The sequence below is a fragment of the Equus caballus genome, chromosome 20, assembly GCF_041296265.1.
Source record: "Equus caballus isolate H_3958 breed thoroughbred chromosome 20, TB-T2T, whole genome shotgun sequence".
NCBI classification, from domain to species: Eukaryota; Metazoa; Chordata; class Mammalia; order Perissodactyla; family Equidae; genus Equus; species Equus caballus.
The window spans coordinates 60,905,322-60,929,514 of NC_091703.1; the positions used below are offsets into that span (position 1 = coordinate 60,905,322).

The following is a 24,193-nucleotide window of genomic DNA, read 5'->3' on the forward strand; positions in this document are numbered from 1 at the left end:
GAAATGGAAGCAAGTGTATGGAAAATAAAGTTTTGGCTTGTACTTATGGTGCCAGTCTACATTACACATCCACTTCTTTTGTCTTGGAATGCTGAGAAGGCAATGGAATAAACACATCTCATAACTCCATTTAATATGAATCTAAAGTCAAAGGAAAGCACTATATATTACAGATTTCTAGATACACAATGTTTTCTTGTAATTCTTGTATTATTTTACAATTAGTGTTTCTTAAGCTGTGATTCTATAGAATCTAAACATTATGTCTATGTTCAGCTGACCACTGGCTATGAGAATTCTCCTTAGACGTGCCGATCTAACCTTGCAGACCACAACACTGAGTGTGTGTCTTTTGTTTGGCTTTTGCCAGCATTTCATCATCAACTTAGCAACCAACATTGCTAAGCTATGCACAAGATAATACCTCAGCTATCATTTACCAGGCACATAATAGGAACATTTTTTAAACCACTGATTCTTTCCTATGCCACAACCATTTAAATGAATCTTAATGTGTTTAAGAACATGTTAGCCTAAATCTACCATTTTACATAAGGACAATAGGTCTTTAGAGGCAGCTACTGACTACCTATGCAAACTATAATTGCAAAGTTTTAAACTTTCTTTATACTGCTATGCATTATCCAACAGCATTTAATCTGAACTCCAGCTATTGGGAAATGCAGTCTTATTTTTGATCCTGCTTAGCAATATATTCTTACTAGTCTTCCCCAAGAAATTATAAGAGAACAATTAACTAAATATTCTGGGGTGCTTAGAAATGATTTAATGCAATAATGCAATTTAAGAAGAAAAACATGGCATGAGTTTACAAGACTTGGCAGAATTCAGATCAAACTTAGAAGTAGCTGCCAAAGACTAAATTTACCAGATCCTTGTCCAAGACTCTTTCTACTTTGTAATGCTCTTTCATATGCTAGCTGATTCTGTAGGCATCTGTACTATGAGGCTATAAAAGGTGATACAGAAAAAACATTTCTGCAGAGCTTATAAAAAGCCTCTACAATCAGTCATTCACATGATTAAATCTCACAAACATTCTTGAGCATAAAAGTATATTCCATAAAAATACTTACATTCCTATAACTGTTCTTATAAAATTCAAATACATACAAACCTAATAACATTGCTTAGAGAGACATACATATATAATAAAACTCTAAGGAACACTAAGGGGAGGTTGAATATAAAATTCAGAATAGTTACTGCAGGCTGGGGGAATGTTAATGTGCTCAGGGAGGGATACAGAGGAGGCTAGAATTATTGCTAATATTTTATGCCTTGAATCAAATGGTAGGTACACAAATGTTTATTATATTATTTTATGTATAACTATACATTGATTGCATATTCTTTTGATTGAATAAAACAATTCACAATATATTTAGAACAATTAAAAATAATGTAGCTTCCTTCTTGCTTCTAAAACTATGAAGGGAATTACAAAATTTTAAACCATAAGATGGAAACTGACAGAGAAAAAAATTCACCAGATCTGTTGAAAAGACAAGGAAAATGTGATTCAAGAATGCAGTCATGCATTGCTTAACAACGGGGATACATTCTGAGAAATGCCTCATTAGGCGATTTAGTCATTGTGCCAACATCATAGAGTGCACTTAAGCAAATGTACATCGTTAGCCTACAACACATCTAGGCTTTATGTTACTAATCTTAGGGGTCCACTGTTATATACAGTTTGTCATTGACTGAAAGGTTCTTATGCGGCACAAGACTATATTGCGATAGGAGAGAGTGATTATTGAAATAGGATAGAGAGATTGAACTCAACTACACCAAACCAAAAGTAGCAGGAGGATTTTCAAATGCTGGGCTGAGTTAATGGAAAAGTACCAGAGGACAGTGGGCTGGGGGAGGTTGGTCAATGTGCTTAGGTCATCTATGTTGGTTAATTGTCACTTATTGCCATTAGGCTCCTAAGGTCCCACAGAGACAGGGAGAGACAGGTACTATCTCTTTCTGTGGTTGTATTTCAAATGGATGACTCCACTGTCCTTGAGAAAGACATTTCTGGGTTGTAAAATTTGCGAGAGGTTACAAGAAGGTTTACATCTCAAAGGGGCAGAGAAAGAATTTGCAATTACAAGTTTTCTAAAGAAAGGGAGGTCAGAGGCCTGGAGTCAAGATGAAGCTTGTCTAAAGTTTAGTTAAGCCAAGAGGAATGTTAGGGCTGTCTTGCTCAAAAACAACAAAGTAGGATAGAAAATAAATTAGTCAGGGTTCAGCACAGGAAACAGAAACCACTCTAGGTATTTAAACAAAAAAAGAGTCTTAATAAGAAGGAATAAGATGCTCACAAAATTATCAGAAGGAAAGGCTTTAGGGGTAACCCCAAGAACCACAGATACGACTCTCCGGGAGATGCCACGTCAGCCATAATCAGGAAAATGAGAAACATAAAAGGCACCATTAGAATTGCTGAGTTCAAGAACCCATGGCACTATCTGAGGGAAGCTGCCATCACACCTCTCCAGCTGCCTCTCCCTCCCCTGAAGCTGGTGACTAAACACCAAGCTGCAGAGGCTGACTGCCCTTCCCACCAGCACTGCTTTTTAATCCACATGAAGTCAGCGACTCAGTGACAAAATCTGCTGCCAAAAATGCCCTGTGTCATGGCCTTCATCGCCAGACGAAACTGCTGAGATATCCAGAAATGATCTCCATCCTCTCCTTCAGATTTCAGGCATGTCCATTATCGTTGGAATGCCATTTATATTCACAACCTCAGCTCCAAGGAAGTCTAGATACTGTACTTTTTAATTTTCTTGCCTCTTCAGTACAGAAACCACAATAAACAGGAAAGGATGCTGAGTGCCAGTCATGCCCGTCAATCAATAAGCAAAATAAATGTCCCTGTGCTGGTGTGGGCAAGGTGATGGCAAGAAATGGGAACAGAATAAAGCAGGCAGATGAAAATCCAGCAGGTGAAATTTTAAAAAAGGTTCAGAAGCAGAGACACAGAAAACATCCTCTGAGTCTCATGAAGGTTTGATGTCCATGTAATAAGGTAACCAGATATTTAGAGAACGCTGTTTGCTGATTAAAATCAATGAACAAAAGTTTTCATTAGCAATCCAGAAAAAGTGATCAAATCATGATGATGTTAACTTCATAGTACTAATCTGATATCTAACAAGTAATAGAAAATAAATAAATGCTTACAGAATAAATGGTGTCAAATAATGCAGGTGTAAAATAAAAAAGACTTTAGATGTCAAATTGTAATAAAAATAAGAACAAAAACTAATTTTTAAGTTGATGAATAAAGCAAATCTTTAAATACATCAACATACACAAATAGAAACACAGACCAGTTTTAATAGGGCTGTCCTCTGCTGCAATATAGCAGTTATAATAGTTTGAGTTTATTAATGAAAATAAAAGTCACGATTTCAAAGATTTACAGATTTCGTTTTCATTTCATTTTCCCTCTCAGCGCCAAGTGAATTGTACTGAATCTGGAGAAAATAAAATAAAATTAAACCTTAACCTAAAATAACTGTCTTACTAGTTAACATATTATCTAGTAATTGGATATTATAAATTAAAATTGTTTTCTTTTCTTAGGCTAGTTCTAGAAGATATAGAAGAATTGATTTTTATGTCTAAATCTTCATGAAAATACAATAGCATACACTCTTTTTATTTCATATTAAAAAATATTTCACTTTTTATGGTTCCTGATTAAAAAGAAAGATCATTCCGTATCTCTTCTATTCTAAATCCAAAAGTCCTGTCCTTGACTTAATCATGGTGGGCACTGTGGCAGATATTATCTGTGTTTGTTTCTCTCTTTCTTTGCCCCAAGGACAATGCAGTATTTCTGCTTCGAAATGAATAACGCTATTTTAGGAGCAAAATGTGCATCTGCAGTCTATGTCATCACCTATAGAAATGCTACTGTACCCCTCGTGAGTATGAAAAGAGTCTGAGCGCAGCCACTGCCCCAGGGGTAGAGAACGACTCTGGGCGAAGCATTCACATTTGCAGTACACAGATTGTTCCCTTCACTTTCAATTTGCTCACAATGGGATAACTGCGGTTTCACTTACTGAGTGTTAAGCATCTTTATATGACACTATAAATGGGACTATTTGGGCTAAAACAAAGATAAGTGTTTTATTTTGTAAAACAATCTGAATGCTTGTATTGATACTTCCGTGGAAGCAAGCTTCCCAGCTGTTGAATTCACGCCCTGGGTGGAGGGTGAGCTCTGTGATCGGGACTCTCCTGAATGCTGTCCAGGCTGTGCCTGCCCAAAGACCTCATGCAGAGAGGATGGGTGAGACCGGGAATCCACCTGTGCCCCACTTGTCATGCATTACACCTTGTTAGCTTAGAGTACAGTGTGTAACTCTCTAATTTGACTGTTTTTGGAGGGTAGGGGGAGGTTTTATGCTAACTATGGCCCTTTCTGTGATTACACAACATCGGCCAGCATCATAAATGGATGGTACTTTTTCAATACTCGCTGAACCCTCCATGAGGACCCTTTAGGATACAACCTCTCTGAGAGGATTCGGCAGCACAAAACTGTATAACATTTAGAGCATCTTCTAGTCTATTTATATTCAGTTTAAATTTCAGTTGTGTTTGCAGCTATACTGGGTAAGGATCCACCATTTAATTTTTCAAACTATGTTCCCTTCAGAATGTTGCAGGAGTCGTGCAGCTCTGTTTGGTCTGAAAAAAAGAAAGAAGGGAGAAAAAAGATAAAATTGCAAACCTTGAGGCACAGCCTAGGAACCACCGAAGGTTATGACCATGGAGAAAGAGAATTGTTGTTACACGAAGACAAGAGAATTGTCTTGTCTTCTGATAATAGGCAGCATGAGGTGAATTAAGGAAGATTTCCACAACTGAAGGAAATAGAAAATGGCAGTAATTTATGATGTTTAACTAATTAAACACAGAAGTAAATACCTAGTAAAGGTGGGGTTTCACCTGGAACTGTGTAAGGTAAGGATAAAGCCATGATTTAGACCAGCACTTAAAGAAAGAGTTGTCAACATTATTTAAGGCTGGTTTCCTCCATGGTTGAGAGAGACGAGTGGACCCGTATGAACCAAATAAATTGGACTTTATGTCCTTCTTTACCATTTGGGAGAAGGCAAACTGCTTTGAGCTACTCAGAAAAGTGGTAAATTTTCAGTTTTTGCTTATGGAAGTTTTTTAGGAGCTAGACAGACCTGGGTGGTCACCCTTCTTGAAGAAATCTCTCAGTGGTTAGAATTGCGAAAATCTAGACTAAGCTGCAACACACTGAAGGGACTTATTGGCAAAGGTCCTGTTTTTCTTTGTAATGGTCAGTAATTTGACTTTTTAAAATTCTAGTAGGAACATTCAACATGAAATCTACACTTTTAGCAAATTTTGAAGTGTGCAATACAGTACCCTTAACTATAAGCACAGTGTCGTACGGCACATCTCCGGACTTTATTCCTCTAGCATAACTGGGACTTCATGGGAAGTTGCTAGTCAGTAAGGCCCTTCTTTGGGGAACATATTGATGATGAACGTACAGCAGCAGCTCAGACCTTCTGGCTGCAAATCCCGGCTTTGCCACTAAGGTGCTGTGGGAGATTAACCCAGAGACTCGGACCATTTCCTCACTGCTGAAATGAGATAATAGTACCTTCTTCACCAGGTGATAGGAAAACTAAATGAGTCAATACATGTAAAACAGCATGGTGCCCACGCACTGGCGCTGTTATTGTTATTATAATTATAATTTCCTAAGCACACATATGCTGAAGTCTTCCCACATTTGGCCTTCAAAATCTAAAATTCAAAATACAAGAGAAAGAAGAGCTTGACAACTGGTAGATTTTCAAGGACAGAAATGATAAATAAAAAAATCTGAATTATATCAAAATCAGTTTTTGTTGGGGGTGAGGAAAGGATTGACTACAAAGGGCAGCTTGAGCACATTTTGGGCTCTGGTGGCCACATGACTGGCTGTGGTGGTAGTTACACAACTTTGTGCATTTGTCAAAACTATAGAACTGTGCCAGAGAGTGAATTTCACTGAAAAAAACAGCAAACTACGCTGATAAAGAAAATGAGGAAGGGATGAAGGGTAACCCGCAAGAGCAAGATTATTCTTTAAATAACTGTGGGGAGGATGTGTCGTGATTAAGACCCATGGCTGGAGGGAGCCCTTGGGAGCAGGCACAGGGCCTCGAAGTGTATCACACAGCATTTTCCGGGAATTTGTTTGTTTGGTTTGTTGCTTGGTTGGTTTTTGCTCTTGTGACCAGGTTGTGAAGAACCCAAGTGTTAAATCGAAAGTATCAGCAAGGGGCCCACGTGGTGCTGCAGTGGTTAAGTTTGCACATTCTGCTTTGGCAGCCCAGGGTTCACTGGTTCAGATCCCGGGTGCCGACATGGCATGGCTTTGCAAGCCATGCTGTGGTAGGCATCCCACATATAAAGTAGAGGAAGATGGGCATGGATGTTAGCTCAGAGCCAGTCTTCCTCAGCAAAATGAGGAGGATTAGCAGCAGATGTTAGCTCAGGGCTAATCTTCCTCAAAATAAATAAATAATTTTTTAAAAAAATTAAAAATGTACCAGCAAGTTCTGAGTAACATTTAACAGCACAGCTGGGTACCGTTTTTGAGGACTTCTATTTTCCACCATGAATTTGACGAAGAGCATTTAGAATGGGGCTTCATCTGAATACACACCTGCTTCAAAGTGGCTTCATGCTTCCAAGTGAATCTAAAATAAGTGGGATCTTAACCTGGAGCATCAAAACTAACCTCGCAATGGTAAGATGCATGTTAACATAAAAAGGAAACTAGGAATTATAAGACATATACTTATGGTAAAAGCTATTTATATGTGTGTTTTGTTTCTTAACTGTTTTAGTAGGATTATGTTAATCGCCTATGGTAGCTATCAAAGTGTTTTAAATGTTCAGACCTTGATCAAGATCCTTTTGCCTGGAAGAGGTAAAACTTTTGAAATGGGGCTCATTGCTTATATCAGAGAATTGTAATCTTTATTCTACTTCTTTTACGTGTAAGAGTTAGAGTTTTATGTATAAGTGGCTATTTCCAAATGCTGGTGTCAATGTCCCTAGCTGCTCTGTCTGACCAAATAAAACCACATGTCAGTACTGTGCCAAAACAGGGCAGAGTGCTGAGTGAAGGTTGAACTTGTGAACAGCTTGTCAGTGGTACTCAGTTGGTAGGTGTTCACTAATTGTACAATTTCACATAAATCATAAGAGCCCTAATCCCATATGGCTTTCTGGCTGCTGTTCCCAGGGACCCAATAACAAGAAGCCCAGAAGCCTGGGGTAGCCACAGGCTGTCTCTGGTCTTCTGTGGGGTTTTTAAATAGGGGGAATTCTTTTTCAGTGACAGAAAATATCCCCCACATATATTCCTTAGAGATAATTGCTGCTCAAGGAAATTTCGGCATTCAACACCCCTTTGGGTGGGTGCGACTGAACACTGAAGATGAGATGAGTGACTGCAGACACAGAAAGAAAGCAGCAAATCTGAAAAGTTAGAGAACTAGAGGAAAGAGAGGGGAAAACATGCCTGGACACAACTTATTTATATCAATAGAGAGCTAAAGAGAATATGGCCAAAGGCAGAAATGGCCCAAAAGATCAGTTATTAACGAGAAAGCATTCCTTGAACAAAATCAGTTTACTCAGCTTGTCCATATCTGTATTGACAATTATTGGAAGTAATAATAATACAATATTAATAAAAGCTAACATTTATAAAGGACTTGCTGTGTGCAAGGCATAATTGATACAGAAGAAGATCAGAATCTGAAGTTTACATAAATTTAGACAATATCTGTAGTGAGAGAGCATTCTCTAAACATTAGGATTTCCTGCTGATAGCCTAAATGATTGCTTTCTAGAGTCACAGAACTCCCATTTTATATGTTTTTTCTCTCTTTTTTTTTCTTTTTGGTGAGGAAGATTTGCCCTGAGCTAACATCCATTGCCAATCCTCCTCTTTTTTGGCTTGAGGGAGATTTGTCCTGAGCTAACATTCGTGCCAATCTTCCTCTACATTGTCTGTGGGATGCCTCCACAACATGGCTGATGAGTGGAGTAGGTCTACACCCAGGATCCGAACCCACCAACCCCAGGCCACCAAAGTGGAGCACATGGAACTTTAACCACTCAGCCATGGGGCTGGCTCCATTTTAGACTTTTTAAGTGTGGTCATTACTTGCAGAGCTTGATACAGTACTGGTGGAGTGCATTGTCAAGACTGTATTACACCCTCACCCAATATGCTCCTATATATAAATATACGTATTTTGTTATATGTATATAAATGTATACTATATATAATTACATATATACAATGTGCATAATTATTATTTTTAATAATTACCTCGCTGACATTTGCAAATATATCCATTGATGTGATCTTCACAGTTTGCGCCATTTAGACATGGTGACGAAGAACACTCATTTATATTAATTTCACAAAATTGACCAGAAAATCCAGGAAGACACCTAAGAAAGAAAAGTGAAATATACATATGTATACGCACATGAGTTTATATTGTAGAATTCATACTTGCCAAATCAAGAATAAAATTAAGCACAAGATGTAGTCGTTCATTATAGTTGATTTATGAGAAAGAATTTAGTTGATACTCACCAGTATTTTCAATGAAATTAAGGCCAAGTGACCTAAAAGCGACCACAACCACAAACAAAATAGGAAAAAAAAAAGTCTCAGACATCACAGACATATATATACACAAAGTTTATATATATATATAAAATACATTTAAATGTATAGATATAATATATGTATTGTGAACCTAAAACTGCTAAAACAAATAAGGACTTTGAAAAAATAGTAAGACACTACTCCATCATATCACTGTCATATCGGGCTTTCAACACAAGACCTGATCTACCAGACTGGGGGAAGGAGCATAAAACCCAACTAGATTCTGAGTCATAGCAATTAAAAAATAAAGCATTGAAAGCAAATTTCTTTTAATAAGAACTCAGAATAAAACTTCAGAGAGATCCAACATCATTCTTCCGTTTCAGTACTTGATACAAAAAGGTTAGTTTGAACTGCTATGAGCAGGTGGCAGGAGCCACCCTCAAAAGATTATTCCAATTGGAAAGTACTGCTTCATCACCTGTTGGGGATAAGCTGCAGGTGGAATCATTTAGTATGGTTTGTAGCTATTTTGATGATAACCTCGCCTGGTACTTTCCCACAACCACATCTCATCCACGAGCTCTTCCTGCAAAGCATCTTCTAGACCTACTCCTCTTGTTGCTGACACCCTTCCTTTGATACGGCTACTTTCACTCCACATTTGCCAAGATCAACATTGTGGTATTTCTTTTCCATTACCTTCTTCACTTCTTCCTCTTTCTTAAAGGTAGTAAAGCATAATCTATCACTCTTACTGTCCTGTTTGGGGGGAACTCCATGATTCCACCATGCCAATACTACATTTGGGGCATTTATCAAGTTACATTATGAGGCATATAACAAAGAAAGTCTGCAGACAATGTATTAAGCAAATAACATAATGCCTAGTATTGTTCCACTGGGTGAGAGAGAATAAGAAGCACTCAAAAACTGAATCTCCATCCCACAGAATCAATTCTATTCAGAAACCTTTTTCTTTTTGTTGAGATGTTTTACAACTGAATTTAAATGACACTCAACTCAACTTACACACATTCACTAAACTCTTATTTGGCTTTGACATACTTACTTTCCAGTTTAAAAAGAAGTATAGTTGCAATCTCTAGTACTCTATTTGCCAGGCTTTAATAGCAAAATTTAGTAGGAGGTAGTTTGATAATTGTTCGGAGAGGAACCACATTAGAGCATGATTTTTCTGAATTGCAAAGCATCAACATTAAAAATATTGACTTTAAATGCTCAGAAGCTGAAATGTTTATTCATTATTAGGAACTTTCCTCAAACCAATAATTCTCAAGTTAGACCATCTAAAAAGTATCAAATATGTAAAAAAGTCACTTCACACAGTTTCAGAATCCTCACGGATCTTTTCTTTCTTTTTAATAATTGTTACTACAAACGGTACATAACCCATTGGCATTAGAATGCATCCAAATGTGAAGTGTATGTCCCTCTGAATATTAGACGCTCTCTCTATAGGTAATTGATCACAGCTAGTTATGAATAGAGAGCCTCCGAATAGGAATCCACATACCCTGAACCTAACTTCTGCTTAATTTTGCTTATTGGCCTGTGTCTTATCAGAAATCCATACCTTCTGGAATTTTTGGCTGATTTTTATGTAAATAGCTATAGTTCTAAAGAATAGCCATAGACAAAACAAAACAAAATCATTTAAATCTCTTTTACATCTCTGTGCCCTGATCTCTTCTTTGTCCTGAACTATACACCAGATAAGAAACTGGAACAAAATTGGTCATATAACTGATCTACAGCCTGGAAAACAAATATTTGTACTTATATTTATATTTATGTGACTGGCCATGGAGTCACAACTTTTTTTCCTTCCCTTTTTCTTTCTATATATATTTTGTGATACGGTACAACTAGCAGATTTCTGGGGAACACAACAGGAACACCAAGTTGATAAGGGGGGGATATCCTAGTGAGTTGGCAGGGCCAATTACCAGACCAGGATGGCCTTGATTATGTATTCAGATGATGCTACGTAGGTTACTCATCTCACTCTTTGCTCTATTATTCAACTGAGCACATTATATCTTTTAAATATTTTAAAACACAGGTATTTTAAACTTATTTGATTGATTTGTTGCAGAAATGGTGATAGATTGTAATCTAAATTATTACATGCATTTTCAAACGTGTGATTTAATTTTATTATAGCCTTAAGTAAATTGCATAAAGCATTATCCTAATTAATTTGTAAAATAAGTGCTTTTATTAGGGTTGCCTAAATTACGAATCTTGAAGGCCAATTTTAGTTTAACATTTTTACTTTTATTCTGAGCAATTCTATTATCATTACTATTAATTATGCATACGAATTGAGAAGAATATTCTCAGAAGGCAATTATTGTAATATAAATCTAAGTTTCTTGAGACAACTGTACAAATCAGAATATTGTCTAAATAGCTGCTGAAACTGTATATGGACAAGTAAAATACTTTAGATAAAAAGGAAGTAATATTAACAACAGTCTTAGTGATTATGAATGCACAAAAATCAAAATGAATTTATTTCTGTAGATATTACTTCATATCAGTTTTAAATACAGCATTGCTTTAAATTTTGATCTTGAGAGGATTTCAATTTCACAGTGCTAAGTTATATTGGTTTGAAATGCTCCATATGCAGAAACGAAGAGAAGGACTTGAACACAGGTTGTTTACTTGGGAGGTGATCCAGCTAAGCAGAAGTGATGGGGTGGGGAGAATGAGACAGGGAGAGAGAAGAGTGAATTAGGAACACAGTATTTAGCTGTTTGCCACTATGTGTAACAGGACTCAGTCCGGCTATGGTGGGTTTGAAACTCTTTCATCCCCTTCTCTTCAAAATGTGACCCTAATTTTCTCTCACTGAGTGTAGGCTATACTTAGCAATTCACTGCTAATGTATAGAATATGGTCAAAGTGTGGCTTTCTCCTTCTTCTCTCTTTAGTTCTCTTGGGCAAGCCAGCTGCTATGTCATGAGGATATTCAAGTAACACTATGGATAGGACCACATGGAGAACTGAGGCCTCTGGCCAATAGCCACATAAGTGAACATGGAAGAGGATCTTTTAGCTTCACGCAAGTCTTCATATGACTGTCACCCAGCTAACACCTTGATTGCAATTTAATGAAAGATCTTGAGACAGAATCACCCAGATTAAGCAATTTGGAAACTCCGGAACCACAGAAACTGTAAGATAATAAACACTTGCTATTTTAAGCCATTGAACTGTGGGGGTAATTTGTTACACAGCAATAGATCACTATGCACTCAATGCAGGCCTTCTGAACATCTACGGAGAAGGCACATCAGAAATTTTCCCTGGAATGACTGAAAAGCAAAGCAACTGCCCACTGACTCTGGTCCCCCATTAGTCAAGGGTTGCCCCCAGGGCATTAACATCTCCACACTTCTGGACTGATATATGAGTGGCTATCCTGTGTGTGCACTCAGTAAGATCCCTCAGCTTCCAAAAAAGTCTAAAGCATAAAGGTAGAGACTGTTGAGGTGGGATATAGTCAATGTGATTAGGAACTGTCCAGCACAGCAGGGATGGGTGAAAACCAATAAAAGTATCTGTTATACATGCCACATTTGGAGCCTCAACCTACTTTTTATGTTAAATAACTTCTCAAAAAAAATGGAGAAAGAAATATAACACACTCCACTGAGATCTTATGTTAAGAGGAAATTTTTCTTCTACATTCGGCTTTTAGTAATAATTCATTTAACATAAAAGAAAGTAGACTCTTACTCTGGGGATTATTTTTAATGATAATAAGCAAACGACTAGAACCAATCTGGACAATGAAATTTATCTCAATCTATTATAACTTCTATCACTTTGTCACTATTACTCTGTTGTGATCAGAATGATTTCTTAAGGCAAAAATGCTCAATTATTATTAAGAAAGGTTGCATATTTACAGTATATTGCTATATTCTATGTATCAAACTAATATTATATAGTTAATGGTAGCTAAATTTTCTAGCTATATGCTGGTACTTTGCAAAGTTGCTTATATACGTTTGTCAATCCTCAAAACACAAGTTGACATAGGCAATATTTTTAGGCTACCAGTAATTGGGGGCTTCTATCTGGCCTAAATTTAAATTAATAAGGATCCACTTGGCAGACACAATTTTAAGAGATTTCATTGGAAATATAGTATTCCCCATGACAAGAGTCCATTCAAATCCTGATCCACTCAAATGTCCAGGTATGGAAGAAGAATCTGATAAAATCTTTTTAAAGTCTTGTTTCATTTGAAGGTCCCAAACTTCTAGCGCTGGAATTGCCAAAACAACATATTCAAGAAGTAGTTACTTGGCTTCTCCAGAACCCATCCAATGTCAAAAAACACATGACTTCACAAGGCAACTCATTTGGTTTTTCAACACTTCTAGTGACAAAAGTAAATTAAATTGAACCATCATTTTTTTTTAATATTTCCAAAGTTTCAAGCATTTTGCCATGGTGCTGTTATAACGATATTAAATATCCTTTCCTTATTCTTCCATCCATTGGTGATATTCTATTAACTGCAGAAATCCATGAACCTTCTAATCCATTGTCTACACACATGAAAATACTTTTTGTTTTGTAACAAAATCTTCGCATTTCCCACCTTTCTTAACCCATTTCTTATAAAAGACAGTGTCTAGAGGCTGGCCTGGTGGCATAGTGGTTGAGTTCATGCACTCTGCTTCAGCAGCTTGGGGCTCACAGGTTCAGATCCCGGGTGCAGACCTAGCACCACTCATCAAGCCACACTGTGGCGGCATCCCACATAAAATGGAGGAAGATTGGCACAGATGTTAGCTCAGTGACAATCTTCCTCAAGCAAAAAAGAGGAAGATTGTCAGCAGATGTTAGTTAGCTCAGGGCCAATCTTCCTCACCTGAAAACAAACAAGCAAACCAAAAAGAACCCCACAGTTTCTAGATTTCTGACTCTCATTACTATGCATCTCTGGAAGAACAGTTTCTTCCAACAACATTTGCCACTCCTACCCGCTGCCTCAATATTACATTTAATAGATGTTTTATCCTTTGTAGGCGTTTATCTATGTTTGTGACTACGTATATGTTTGTTGCTAGAAAAATTAAGATTCTTTTCACAGAGAAATAAGTTTATACTATTTTTTCTGCAAATGAACAGTAATTATCTGAGAAATGTTGGAGATGGCAATGTGGCAGAGCTTTTTAACATTCTACATTTTTACATTTAAAATGCATTTAATTTCAATAACCATGTACACAAAGCCATATAGTAAATGTGTGTGTTTGTATTTATATATGTGTAAATTATATATATATATATATATATATATATATATATATATATATATATATATATATGAGTTGGAGGCTTACAAGAGGTTATAAGGTATAAATAAAAACCCCACCAAGTTAAAAAGATCAGAATTTCACATTAAATGGTGAATAAATGTTGGTTTTTAAATCATAAAAACATTATAATATATACATTTCTAAAATTTATCTGAAGTTTCACAAAAGTCACTTAAAATTATGACTTTTGTGGTTTCTGACATGCCCCCAACCTCAACCTGCACCATATTATCTTCTTTCATCCTTTTCTTCTCCTTTGACTAATCATATTTTAATAAAATTATTTCAAGGCCTCCTCAGACTTCCTAAATCTCTCTCAATCTTTAATAGATAAATTATTATCTTTTGAATGGCCTCTCATGTATCATTCTTATTGATTTTCTCTTCTTCAATTTTAACTGCTCAGACTGTCCAATTTCCATCAGCATAGTGTATGATTGGAGCGATTCTCCAACAGAACTCTTGTCACGTTCATAAGATCCTGCATCTTTGCCAAGAGTTTAAATTCTACCTTTAAGTTGACTTCCTTTGTCTTTACATTGAGTCTTCTGCCAGTTGTCAAAGGAGAGATTCTTGATTCCTCAGTGAGTAGGTAGTACTATTACCTCAAAGGCATGTTTGAGTTGGGATTAATATTAAAGGTAAAAATTTTTATTCCCTATCCTATTCTGTAGCAGCAGGATTTGGAAAATTAGCACTAAATCACAAATACTTGGGTCCTGGCAGGGAGAGGCTTTGTGCTTCATTACCAATATAACATGGATTTTGAAAATTAATACACTTCTGTAGTTTTCTTCTTCTTAGATATATGACTATACCAAAACAAAAAGTCTGAATCATGACATACCTTTTTTCCATATTACCACAAGGCAAAGCAAGGAAATGGAAATGCATAAAGCATACTTCTTTCTAGATAAGTGCTATTTCTGGGGTTTAATTTTAAACTAAAATTTGAATGTATATTCTAGTTCAGCATGGAATCAGAAATTTCTGAAATTCTTTTCAATTGTGAGTAACCATGTTGCCAACATGGTGAAGAATTCTCCAACATAAAACCTGTATGCCCTCCATAAGTCTCCATGAAATAACAGAAGTGAATTAAAAAACTGGCCACTCATCAGCCTCAATCAACTCATAAATAACAAATCCCTGCATAAACTGAACTTAAAGAAATGCCTTTGGGGTAGTTTATAGCCAGATAATTTATTTCTCTCAAAAGCATCGATGGCTTTGATTAGGCTTATTAAAATGCTGATTGACTCTTCTGACCTCTACCTATTTACCAAATTGTACATTTACTTAGGATCATTCTTTCTAATTTGCAATTTTGTTATTAGAAAACTGAGTGGAGGAAAAACAAATCTAAACTGTATTTACAGAAGCTGATTTACATAGTAGAGTTACATTTATCCAAAAGATGGGTATGAGAAATATATCATGAACTCTATAAAACTCAAAGCTGTGAAATAACTATGTTATAAAATATTTTCAATTTTGGTTTCTAATGTAAGTACGTTATGATCAGAGAACATGATCTGTGTAAGTAAGTGCTTTTTAAACTTTAATCTATGTATATATACAGGAAAAAACTTTTAACAGACTCTGCTTCTTTTTGGAATGGAGTTTAGTTATAGATAGCTACATGTTGCTTCCCTAAAGAAGCTATACCCAAATTCTCTCTTATATCTAAAATAGTGAGAATCTTAATTGTGTTTATAATTAAATGTACAAATTAACAAATTAAACATTTATTAAAATCAATAAATGTATACTGCTTATAATTATTAAGATCTGTTAAATGTTATGCAAATTGTCACTCTCCCTCCTCAAGAAAAAGCTCCTCTCTGGGCTCAGCAAGTTCTCTCCATCTTTCATGCTCTTTCAGTTTTTAACATTCAGGGCTTTTTCATGCTTTGGGAGATTCCTAGAAAGAGCAGCCATCCAGGATGTATATTTTTTAGACTGTTTTCACCTTGGGCCAAAAGAATCCTCCCTGACACCATCCATCATGAAGTGTTTTCTATCGGGGGGATTAAAGCTCTAGCCTCGAAGTAACAAAACGTAGCAAAGTAAAAAAGTATGCTCAATTTAAGCAATTTTCCCTGACTGTCTCTTTCCTTCTGGGATTTTTAAGGATGTTAAGAACATGAAGCAGGTGTTCCTAGTTCCCTAGCAAGTGCCATTTTAATTTCACCTTATTACCAACATATTCCATCCGCTAATTTTGTCCTTAAGGGTTTTATATTATTAACAGTGCTTTGGTTGCTTCAGGAATTTTCCTTTTTGTTCACCTCCTTGACCCACTATTAGTTTTCTAGGATTGATATAACAAAATAACAAGGACTGGGTGGATTTAAAAACAGAAATTTATTTTCTCACAATTCTGGAAGCTAGAGGTCCAAGATCAAAGTGTCAGCAGGGTTGGTTCTCTCTGAGGGCCTCTCTCATTGGCTTGTAGATGTCTGTCTTTTGGTGTCTTCACATGATCTTCCCTCTGACTTTGTTCTCATCTCCTCTTCTTAAAAGGACATCAGTGACATTGGGTTAGGTCCACTTGTATGACCTCACTTTACCTTAACTACTTCTTTAAATGCCCTTTCTCCAAATACAGTCACGTTCTTGGGTTTAGGACTTCAACATATGAGTTGTGGGGGACATAAATCATAATATCCCTCTCTGATCTGTAAACCAAAAGAAGTCTATCCCTGGATAACAACCAGAAGAAAAATAGGAGGAAGATACTCAGATGAAGGAAAAGCAAAGACATGTGTTTTGAAGTAAAGTTAGACATTAAAACATGTCATGAAACTTTAAGGCAGTTCAGTTCTTAGAAAGTGACCATAAGTGATTTTCAGAACCTTCACAGAAGTTTCCGTTTCTAAATACTAGCATTATACGTAAGTATAAGTTTTTTTCTTGATCAATAGTGTGTTTTTTTTAAAATTAGGGTTAATTATTAGCATTACACAAATGTTTTGTTCCTGTTTTTAAGTACACAGGCCCCAAAGGTAGAATAGAAATTTAAGTTATAAAATGAACATACCATGAGTTAAAAAGCACTCTGTATGATTTTGATGAAAAGGCATTATATGAAGATTTAAATTCATGCGTAGGATGGAAAAATAAGCATTATTATATTTCATTATGAAGACAAAATGAAAATATCATTTTAATCTTTCCTGCTGTTCTTTGTAATCACTAAGAACATCTTAACATCTCATTTTAGATAAATGGCTGGGGCACTCAGCTCAGAATCTAAGGTCAGCAGCCCTATTCAATAAGCTTAGGACTTCTGGCATGTCCTCCAGTTAACTACGTGACATTTCTACTTTATGAAAAATATTGAGTTGAAATGAAAGTCGCCTAATCAGGTAGAGCAGGCAGATTTTTTTTTAATTCCAAAGCTATATTATCAGAATAGAACTGCTTCAAAATTAGAGAAAGAGCGTGACATCTGCATCACAGCAGAGTGAGTTGTTCCCTTTGTCTCTCCTCTCTAAGTTACAACCAGTAGGACATCCATTGACCAACAAAAGACTCTCTGAACAGCAGACCAGAGTGTCTGAAAGATCCACACATCTATACATCTAAAGGTACTTGGACTGGACCACCAAGAGGCAGCAGAACTAGGGGAGCAGCACCCCCCCTCCCCCAACAATAATGAGCCAAAACTCAGATGCTCCTGGCAGTGGCAGTGGTGCCCTGACCTGAAGTTTCAAAAAGCACACTATCATACACCAGTGACCAAAGGCTGCAGGAATAACAATGAAGGCTTAGCCCCTGCACCTTTCCCAGTGTTGGAGGTGGTACCTGTGACCTGATGCTTCAGGAAATACAACATTGCTGGCTATCCAGCTCCCTCCCCTTTGCCAGGCAGTGATGACTCCAACCCCTTCTCCCCAGCAGCAAGGACTGCACCCAAAATGCGAATATCCTCTCAGGGGCAGTGGTGCTCTGACCTAAGGTTTCAAAAAGCAACCAGAGCTTGAGACCAGAAGCTATAGGAGCAGCAGTGGCACTCACAGCTCAGCCGCTACCCCTCTCTCTTGGCAGGGGGCACCTGCACCCTGAGGCTTCAGGAGCCACAGCAGAAGTCATGACTCAGCCCCCAGGGACAGCACCCCCAACACTGGCCCTACAAGCAGCAGAGGCTGCATATAAGACCATGGGCCCCTGGCAGTGGCACCAACACCTGTAAACCCAGCACCTCTGGCAGCAGTGTTGCAAGCATCACCAGATAACCCAGGAGCAGCAGGACAGGTAGTGCGGGAGGCAGCAGGATTTGAGCCCATGGAGAGCCCATGGAGAGCTAGTGGGGGCCCACAAAATAAAGGCAACTCCAGAAGCAGCAGAGGTGCTCACAGTCTGGTGACCCCAGTGGTGACATGTGAGACTGCAGTGACATTATAAGCAGCAAGCCACCAGCAACCTCAGAGGCATAAGCAGCACAAGGAGCACACTGCTGATGCCACTGACAGAGGCAGTAAAGGGCAGAAAATGCACCCTTCAAATACAACCAGCCTTACCAAAATAACCAGGTGTTTACTACCACAAATGCACCAACGGAGGGTTGATTCATCAAACACCATGAAAAACTATAGTAACACAGCAGAACAGAAACAGAATGACAACTCTCTAGAAACCAAACTTAAAGTCATGTAAGATTACCATCTAACTGACAGAGAAATCAAAATAGCTGTCATAAAGAAACAAAAAATTACAAGAAAACTCAGAAAGACAGTTCAATAATGTCACTAATAAAATTAATGAACAGAAGGAATACTTCACCAAAGAGATTGAAATTCTAAAAAAAAAAAAAAAAAAAAAAACACAGAAATTCTAGAGATAAAGAACACAATTAATGAGATTAAAAATAAAGTAAAAAGCACTGGAAATATACCAGACCATATGGAAGAGAAAATTAGTGAGCCCAAAGATAGAAACATGGAAATGATTCAGGTGTAAGAGAAGAGAGAACTAAGACTTCTAAAAAAATGAAGAAATTCTATGAGAAATATCTGACTTAATTAGGAAGAGCAATATAAGGACAACGGGTATCCCAGATGGAGAAGAAGAGAAAGGGGCAGAAAGCTTATTCAAAGAATAATAGCAGAGAACTTCCCAAACCTGGGGAAGGAACTAGATATACTAATACACAAAGTTAATAGAACTCCTGATTATCTCAACACAAAAGACCTTTTCCAAGGCACATGATATTAAAACTGTCAAAAGTCAATGACAAAGAAAGGATATGAAGGGTGGCTAGTGAGAAGAAAATAACTTACAAAGGAACTCTCATCAGGCTATCAGTTGATTTCTCAGCAGAAACTCCACAGGCCAGGAGAGAGCTGAATGATATATTCAAAATATTGAAAGACAAAAAATATCAGCCAAGAATACCCTACACATCAAAGACATCCTTCAGATATGAAGGAAAAATAAAGGTTTCCCCAGACAAACAAAAGCTGAGGGAGTTCATCACCACTAGACCTGCCATACAAAAAATGCTGAAAGGAGCCCTCCTACCTGAAACAAAAGGACAAAGCTTTACAAAGCCCTAAGCAAGGTATGTATAGACAGACAGAATCATAAAATTGAAACTCTATATCAGAATGAGTTAATAAACAATTATAACATAAAGACTAAAGGGAATAAAGTATCAAAAATAACTATAACCACTTAAATTTGATAACAAACTCACAATACAAAAAAGAATAATTTGTGAAAACAAAAACATAGAATGGGAAGAAGAAAAGGATGGAGCTTGCATAGGCTAATGGAGATAGGATATCATCATCAGCAGAAGGACTATCGCACCTATGAGAATTCTTTTAAATAAACCTCAAGGTAACCACAAAACAAAAAGCAGACCAGAGTCACAAAACACAGATAAAGAGAAAACAGAAAAACATCACAGCAAGATACCAAACTGAAATGGCAAACAAATACAAGGAAAAAGAGACAATGGAAATACAGAACAACCAGAAAATGAAAGATAGAATGGCAGTATTAAGCCCTCACACATCAATAATCACTCTAAATGTAAATGGATTGAATTGATCAAACAAAAAACACAGATTGGCTGGATGGATTACAAAACAATACCCAACAATATGCTGTCTTCAGGAGACCCATTTCAGCCCTAAAATAAACAGGCTCAGAGTGAAGGGATGGAAGATGATATGCCAAGCAAATAGCAACCAAAAGAAAGCAAGTGTAGCCATACTTATACCTGACAAAACAGACTTCAAGACAAAAAAGGTAACAAGAGATGAAGATGAATATTATATACTGATAAAAGGGACATTCCATCAAAAAGAAACAACACTTATCAATACATATGGACCTAATACAGGAGCATGAAGTATATAAAGTAACTATTAACCAATCTAAAGGGAGAAATTGGCAGCAACACAATAATAGTAGGAGACTTCAACAACCTACTTACACCAATGGATAGATCATACAGATAGAAAATCAAAAAGGAAACGTTGGCCTTAAATGAAACACTAGACCAGGGTGGACTTAATAGGAATATATAGACCATTCCATCCAAAAGTAGAAGAATATACACATGGAACATTCTCAAAATAGACAACATGTTGTGAAAAAAAATAAGCCTCAATAAATTTGAGAAGATTGAAATTGTATCAAGCATCTTTTCTGACCACAGTGCTATGAAACCAGAAATCAACTACAAGAAGAAAGCTAGAAAAGTCACAAATGTGGGGAGACTAAACAACATGATACTGAACAACTATGGTTCAATGAAGAAATAAAAGGAGAAATCAAAAACTACCTGGAGACAAATGAAAATGCAAACAGAGTATACCAAAACTTACGAGATGCAGCAAAAACAGTACTAAGGGGTAAGTACATAGTAATACAGGGCAATCTCAAAAAAACAAGAAAAATCTCAAATACACAATCTGACACTATACCTAAAAGAACTAAAAAAAGAAGGTCAAAGTCAGTAGAAGGAAGGAAATAATAAAAATCAGTGGAAATAAATGAAATAGAGACTAAAAAGACAATAGAAAAGATCAATGCAACTAAGAGCTGGTTCTTTGAAAGGATAAACAAAATTGGCAAGTCCTTAGCTAGACTCACTAAGAGAAAAATAGAGAATCAAAAATAAATAAAATCAGAAATAAAAGAGGAGAAATTACAATGGATACCACAGAAATACAAAGGATTACAAGAGAATACTATGAAAAGCTATATGCCAACAAATTGGACAATCTATACGAAATGGATAAATACTTAGAATCATACAACCTTTCAAAACTGAATAAAGAAGAAACAGAGAATCTGAATAGACCAATCACAAGCAAAGAGACTGAAACTGTAATCAAAAACCTCCCAAAACATAAAAGTCTGAGACCAGACATCTTTTCTGGTGAATTCTACCAAACACTTAAAGACTTAATACCTATCCTCCTCAAACTCTTCCAAACATTTGAAGAGATAGGATGCTTCTTAACTCATTTTATGAAGCCAATATCGCCCTGATACCAAGACCAGACAACACAAAAAAGGAAGATCACAGGCCAGTATCACTGATGAATATAGCTGCAAAAATCCTCAACCAAATATTAGCAAACTGAATACAACAATACATTAAAAAGATCACACACCACAATTAATTGGGATTTATTTCAGGGACGCAGGGATTATTCAACATTCACAATTCAATTAATGTGATACGTGACATCAACAAAATGAAGAAAACACATGATCATCTCAATAGATGAAGAGAAAGCATTTGACAAGATCCAACATCCATTTATGATAAAAGCTCTCAATAAAATGGGTACAGAAGGAAAGTACCTCAACATAATAAATGCCATACATGACAAACCCTTAACCAATGTCATACTTGCCAATTTCTGGATTTCTTATTTTGGGGAAAAATAAATCCCTATTGTTTGACTGTCCTCTAGTCAGTAGTTGTTGTTATTTAAAGTAATAATCACCCTTAAATGATAACAGTTTTTGTCTGAAATATTACTCATAGTTTATCTTTGAATTTAACATATATCTTGATAAACTTTTTTATGTTTACAGGCTTCAGAACACAGATATGTGATCATATTATATGCACTAAAATAGCTGAGATTAATGAACTGTGATATATTATATTCTGGATTTTTCCACAGTTATACATATATATTTTCTTATATTTACAGTTGATATATATCTTTGTCCCCTGGGATATTAGGATATTCTACTGTGAGTGCCGACGGGGCATGTGATGTGGTCCCTTCAATGCTGTGCCCTTGTCTCCATATCATTTTTTCCACATGATTCATTCCAACATGTGTAGATTTCCTCTCCTTTGGAGAAATAATAAATGAAATGGTGCCTGTGAGGAAAACTTACGCTCACTTTGTGAGCAGTCAGGGTTCCTACCAGAGAGTCAATGTGGGTCCAACTGACGTATTACTAAAAATGAGCTATCTATTCTTTCCATTCTTTCTGAAGCCCTTTACATTGAGAGAATAGAAGAAAGGTGCACCCTTTCTTTCATTAATTGAACCAAAGACAACTTTTTCATCCTCTCTTAGTTCATCCAAACGTACACACTTCCTTTCTCAGAGAGAGAAGAGATGTGCTCTTATCTATAGATAGAGTGACCTTATAATTTGCATCTAAATCTACTTGCTTTGGAGGATTTTTAAAGGGGATCCCATTATTAATTAGCCTGGGATAACAGCAGGTATAAACCAGAACTATTTCATACAAACTGAAAAGTATGACCATCTTACCCATAAAGGATCTATGCCACTTGTAATGCTTGGCATGTTTCCCTCTTAGGAAACTTTGTGTGGTTGTAGGCAGAGTGGGGAGTGGGATGGGAGTGGGACGGTGTGTGACATTAACAGTGGAATCCTACCACATGCCAGCTGAAGGGTGGAAGTGATGTAAGCTGCTCAATGAGAAAACCCCATTTCCTGGAATTTTCTTTGGGTTGGAGGTGAGAATTTGACTCAAGCAGTGCCAATTAGATTTTTATGAGTTGATTTGATCTTTCTTTCAGATTGTAGCCTGAGAAGAAAGAGGATCAAGGTTACCAACAACAGGTTTCCCCACCATATGTATAAATTCCACTTTTGAATAAAGTCAATGTATACGAGGGGGTAGAGTCAAAAGATAGAGAAAGAATTTCTGGACTGAGTCATCCCTGGATCCAGCTAGGCTTGAAATTAGCATCAGAAATAAACTTCCAGGTTTTATGAGCCGTAAAAATTCTAGATATGCTTTTAATTGAGTTGGGTTAGTTATTTGTTTTTAGTTGAAGTTGAGTGAGTCTGAATACAGTATTTTTGTCACCTTATAATTTGAAAGAATTGGGATGGAGAGGAGTGGGTAAGAACCAAGAGAATAAGAGAAATTCAGACAGAAGATCTTTATTTCTATTCTGAGGCAGAATCATATGGATATGTACATATTTTTAATTTCAATTAATTAATTTATTATTCATGAGGAAGATTAGCCCTGAGCTAACATCTGTCACCAATCCTCCTCTTTTTGCTGAGGAAGACTGGCCCTGAGCTAACATCTGTGCCCATCTTCCTCTCCTTTACATGTGGGACGCCTCCCACAGCATGGCTTGATAAGCAGTGCAAAGGTCCACATCAGGGATCTGAGCCTGCAAACCCGGGGCCATCAAAGCGGAACATGCAAACTTAGCTGCGCCAGCAGGCTGGCCCCCTTTTTTTATTTTTTAATGTTCAAAATTCATTTTAGGAATGTATCCTTCCTGGAGACAGAAACTATATTTGTAAGAATTATTACAAAGCGAAAGCATTCTTGAGATTTATATTTATCATTAACCATTTTAAATACAATAATATCCAGAAGTAGTAGAACACTATAATATGATATTATGCAAATATGATGAGGAAGCAAACTATATGTGCATGAAAATAACATGCTTTGCAAACCAATTCCTGATTTCAGCCTACTGGAATTGATCTAAATATATATTTCAATGTGGTTAACATGGCAGTCTAGGCACTCCCTCCTTGGTATTGCTAGCTAGAGCTCACGTCGTTCTCTCAGTCTAGGACAATTATTTACCGGTGCTAAATAACTCTGAATGAAAAGAATGCATGTT

General features: G+C 36.7%; 1 protein-coding gene across 1 annotated transcript in view; it reads right to left on the minus strand.

Annotated features, from left to right (window-relative positions):
* Positions 1–24,193, minus strand: part of LOC111769165 (protein eyes shut homolog) — a 1,017,614-nt gene that overhangs the window by 700,629 nt on the left and 292,792 nt on the right. Inside the window, exon 12 of the mRNA XM_070244139.1 lies at positions 8,414–8,538. Coding sequence (XP_070100240.1) covers positions 8,414–8,538 — 125 coding nt within the window. The remainder of the gene's footprint in view (positions 1–8,413; positions 8,539–24,193) is intronic.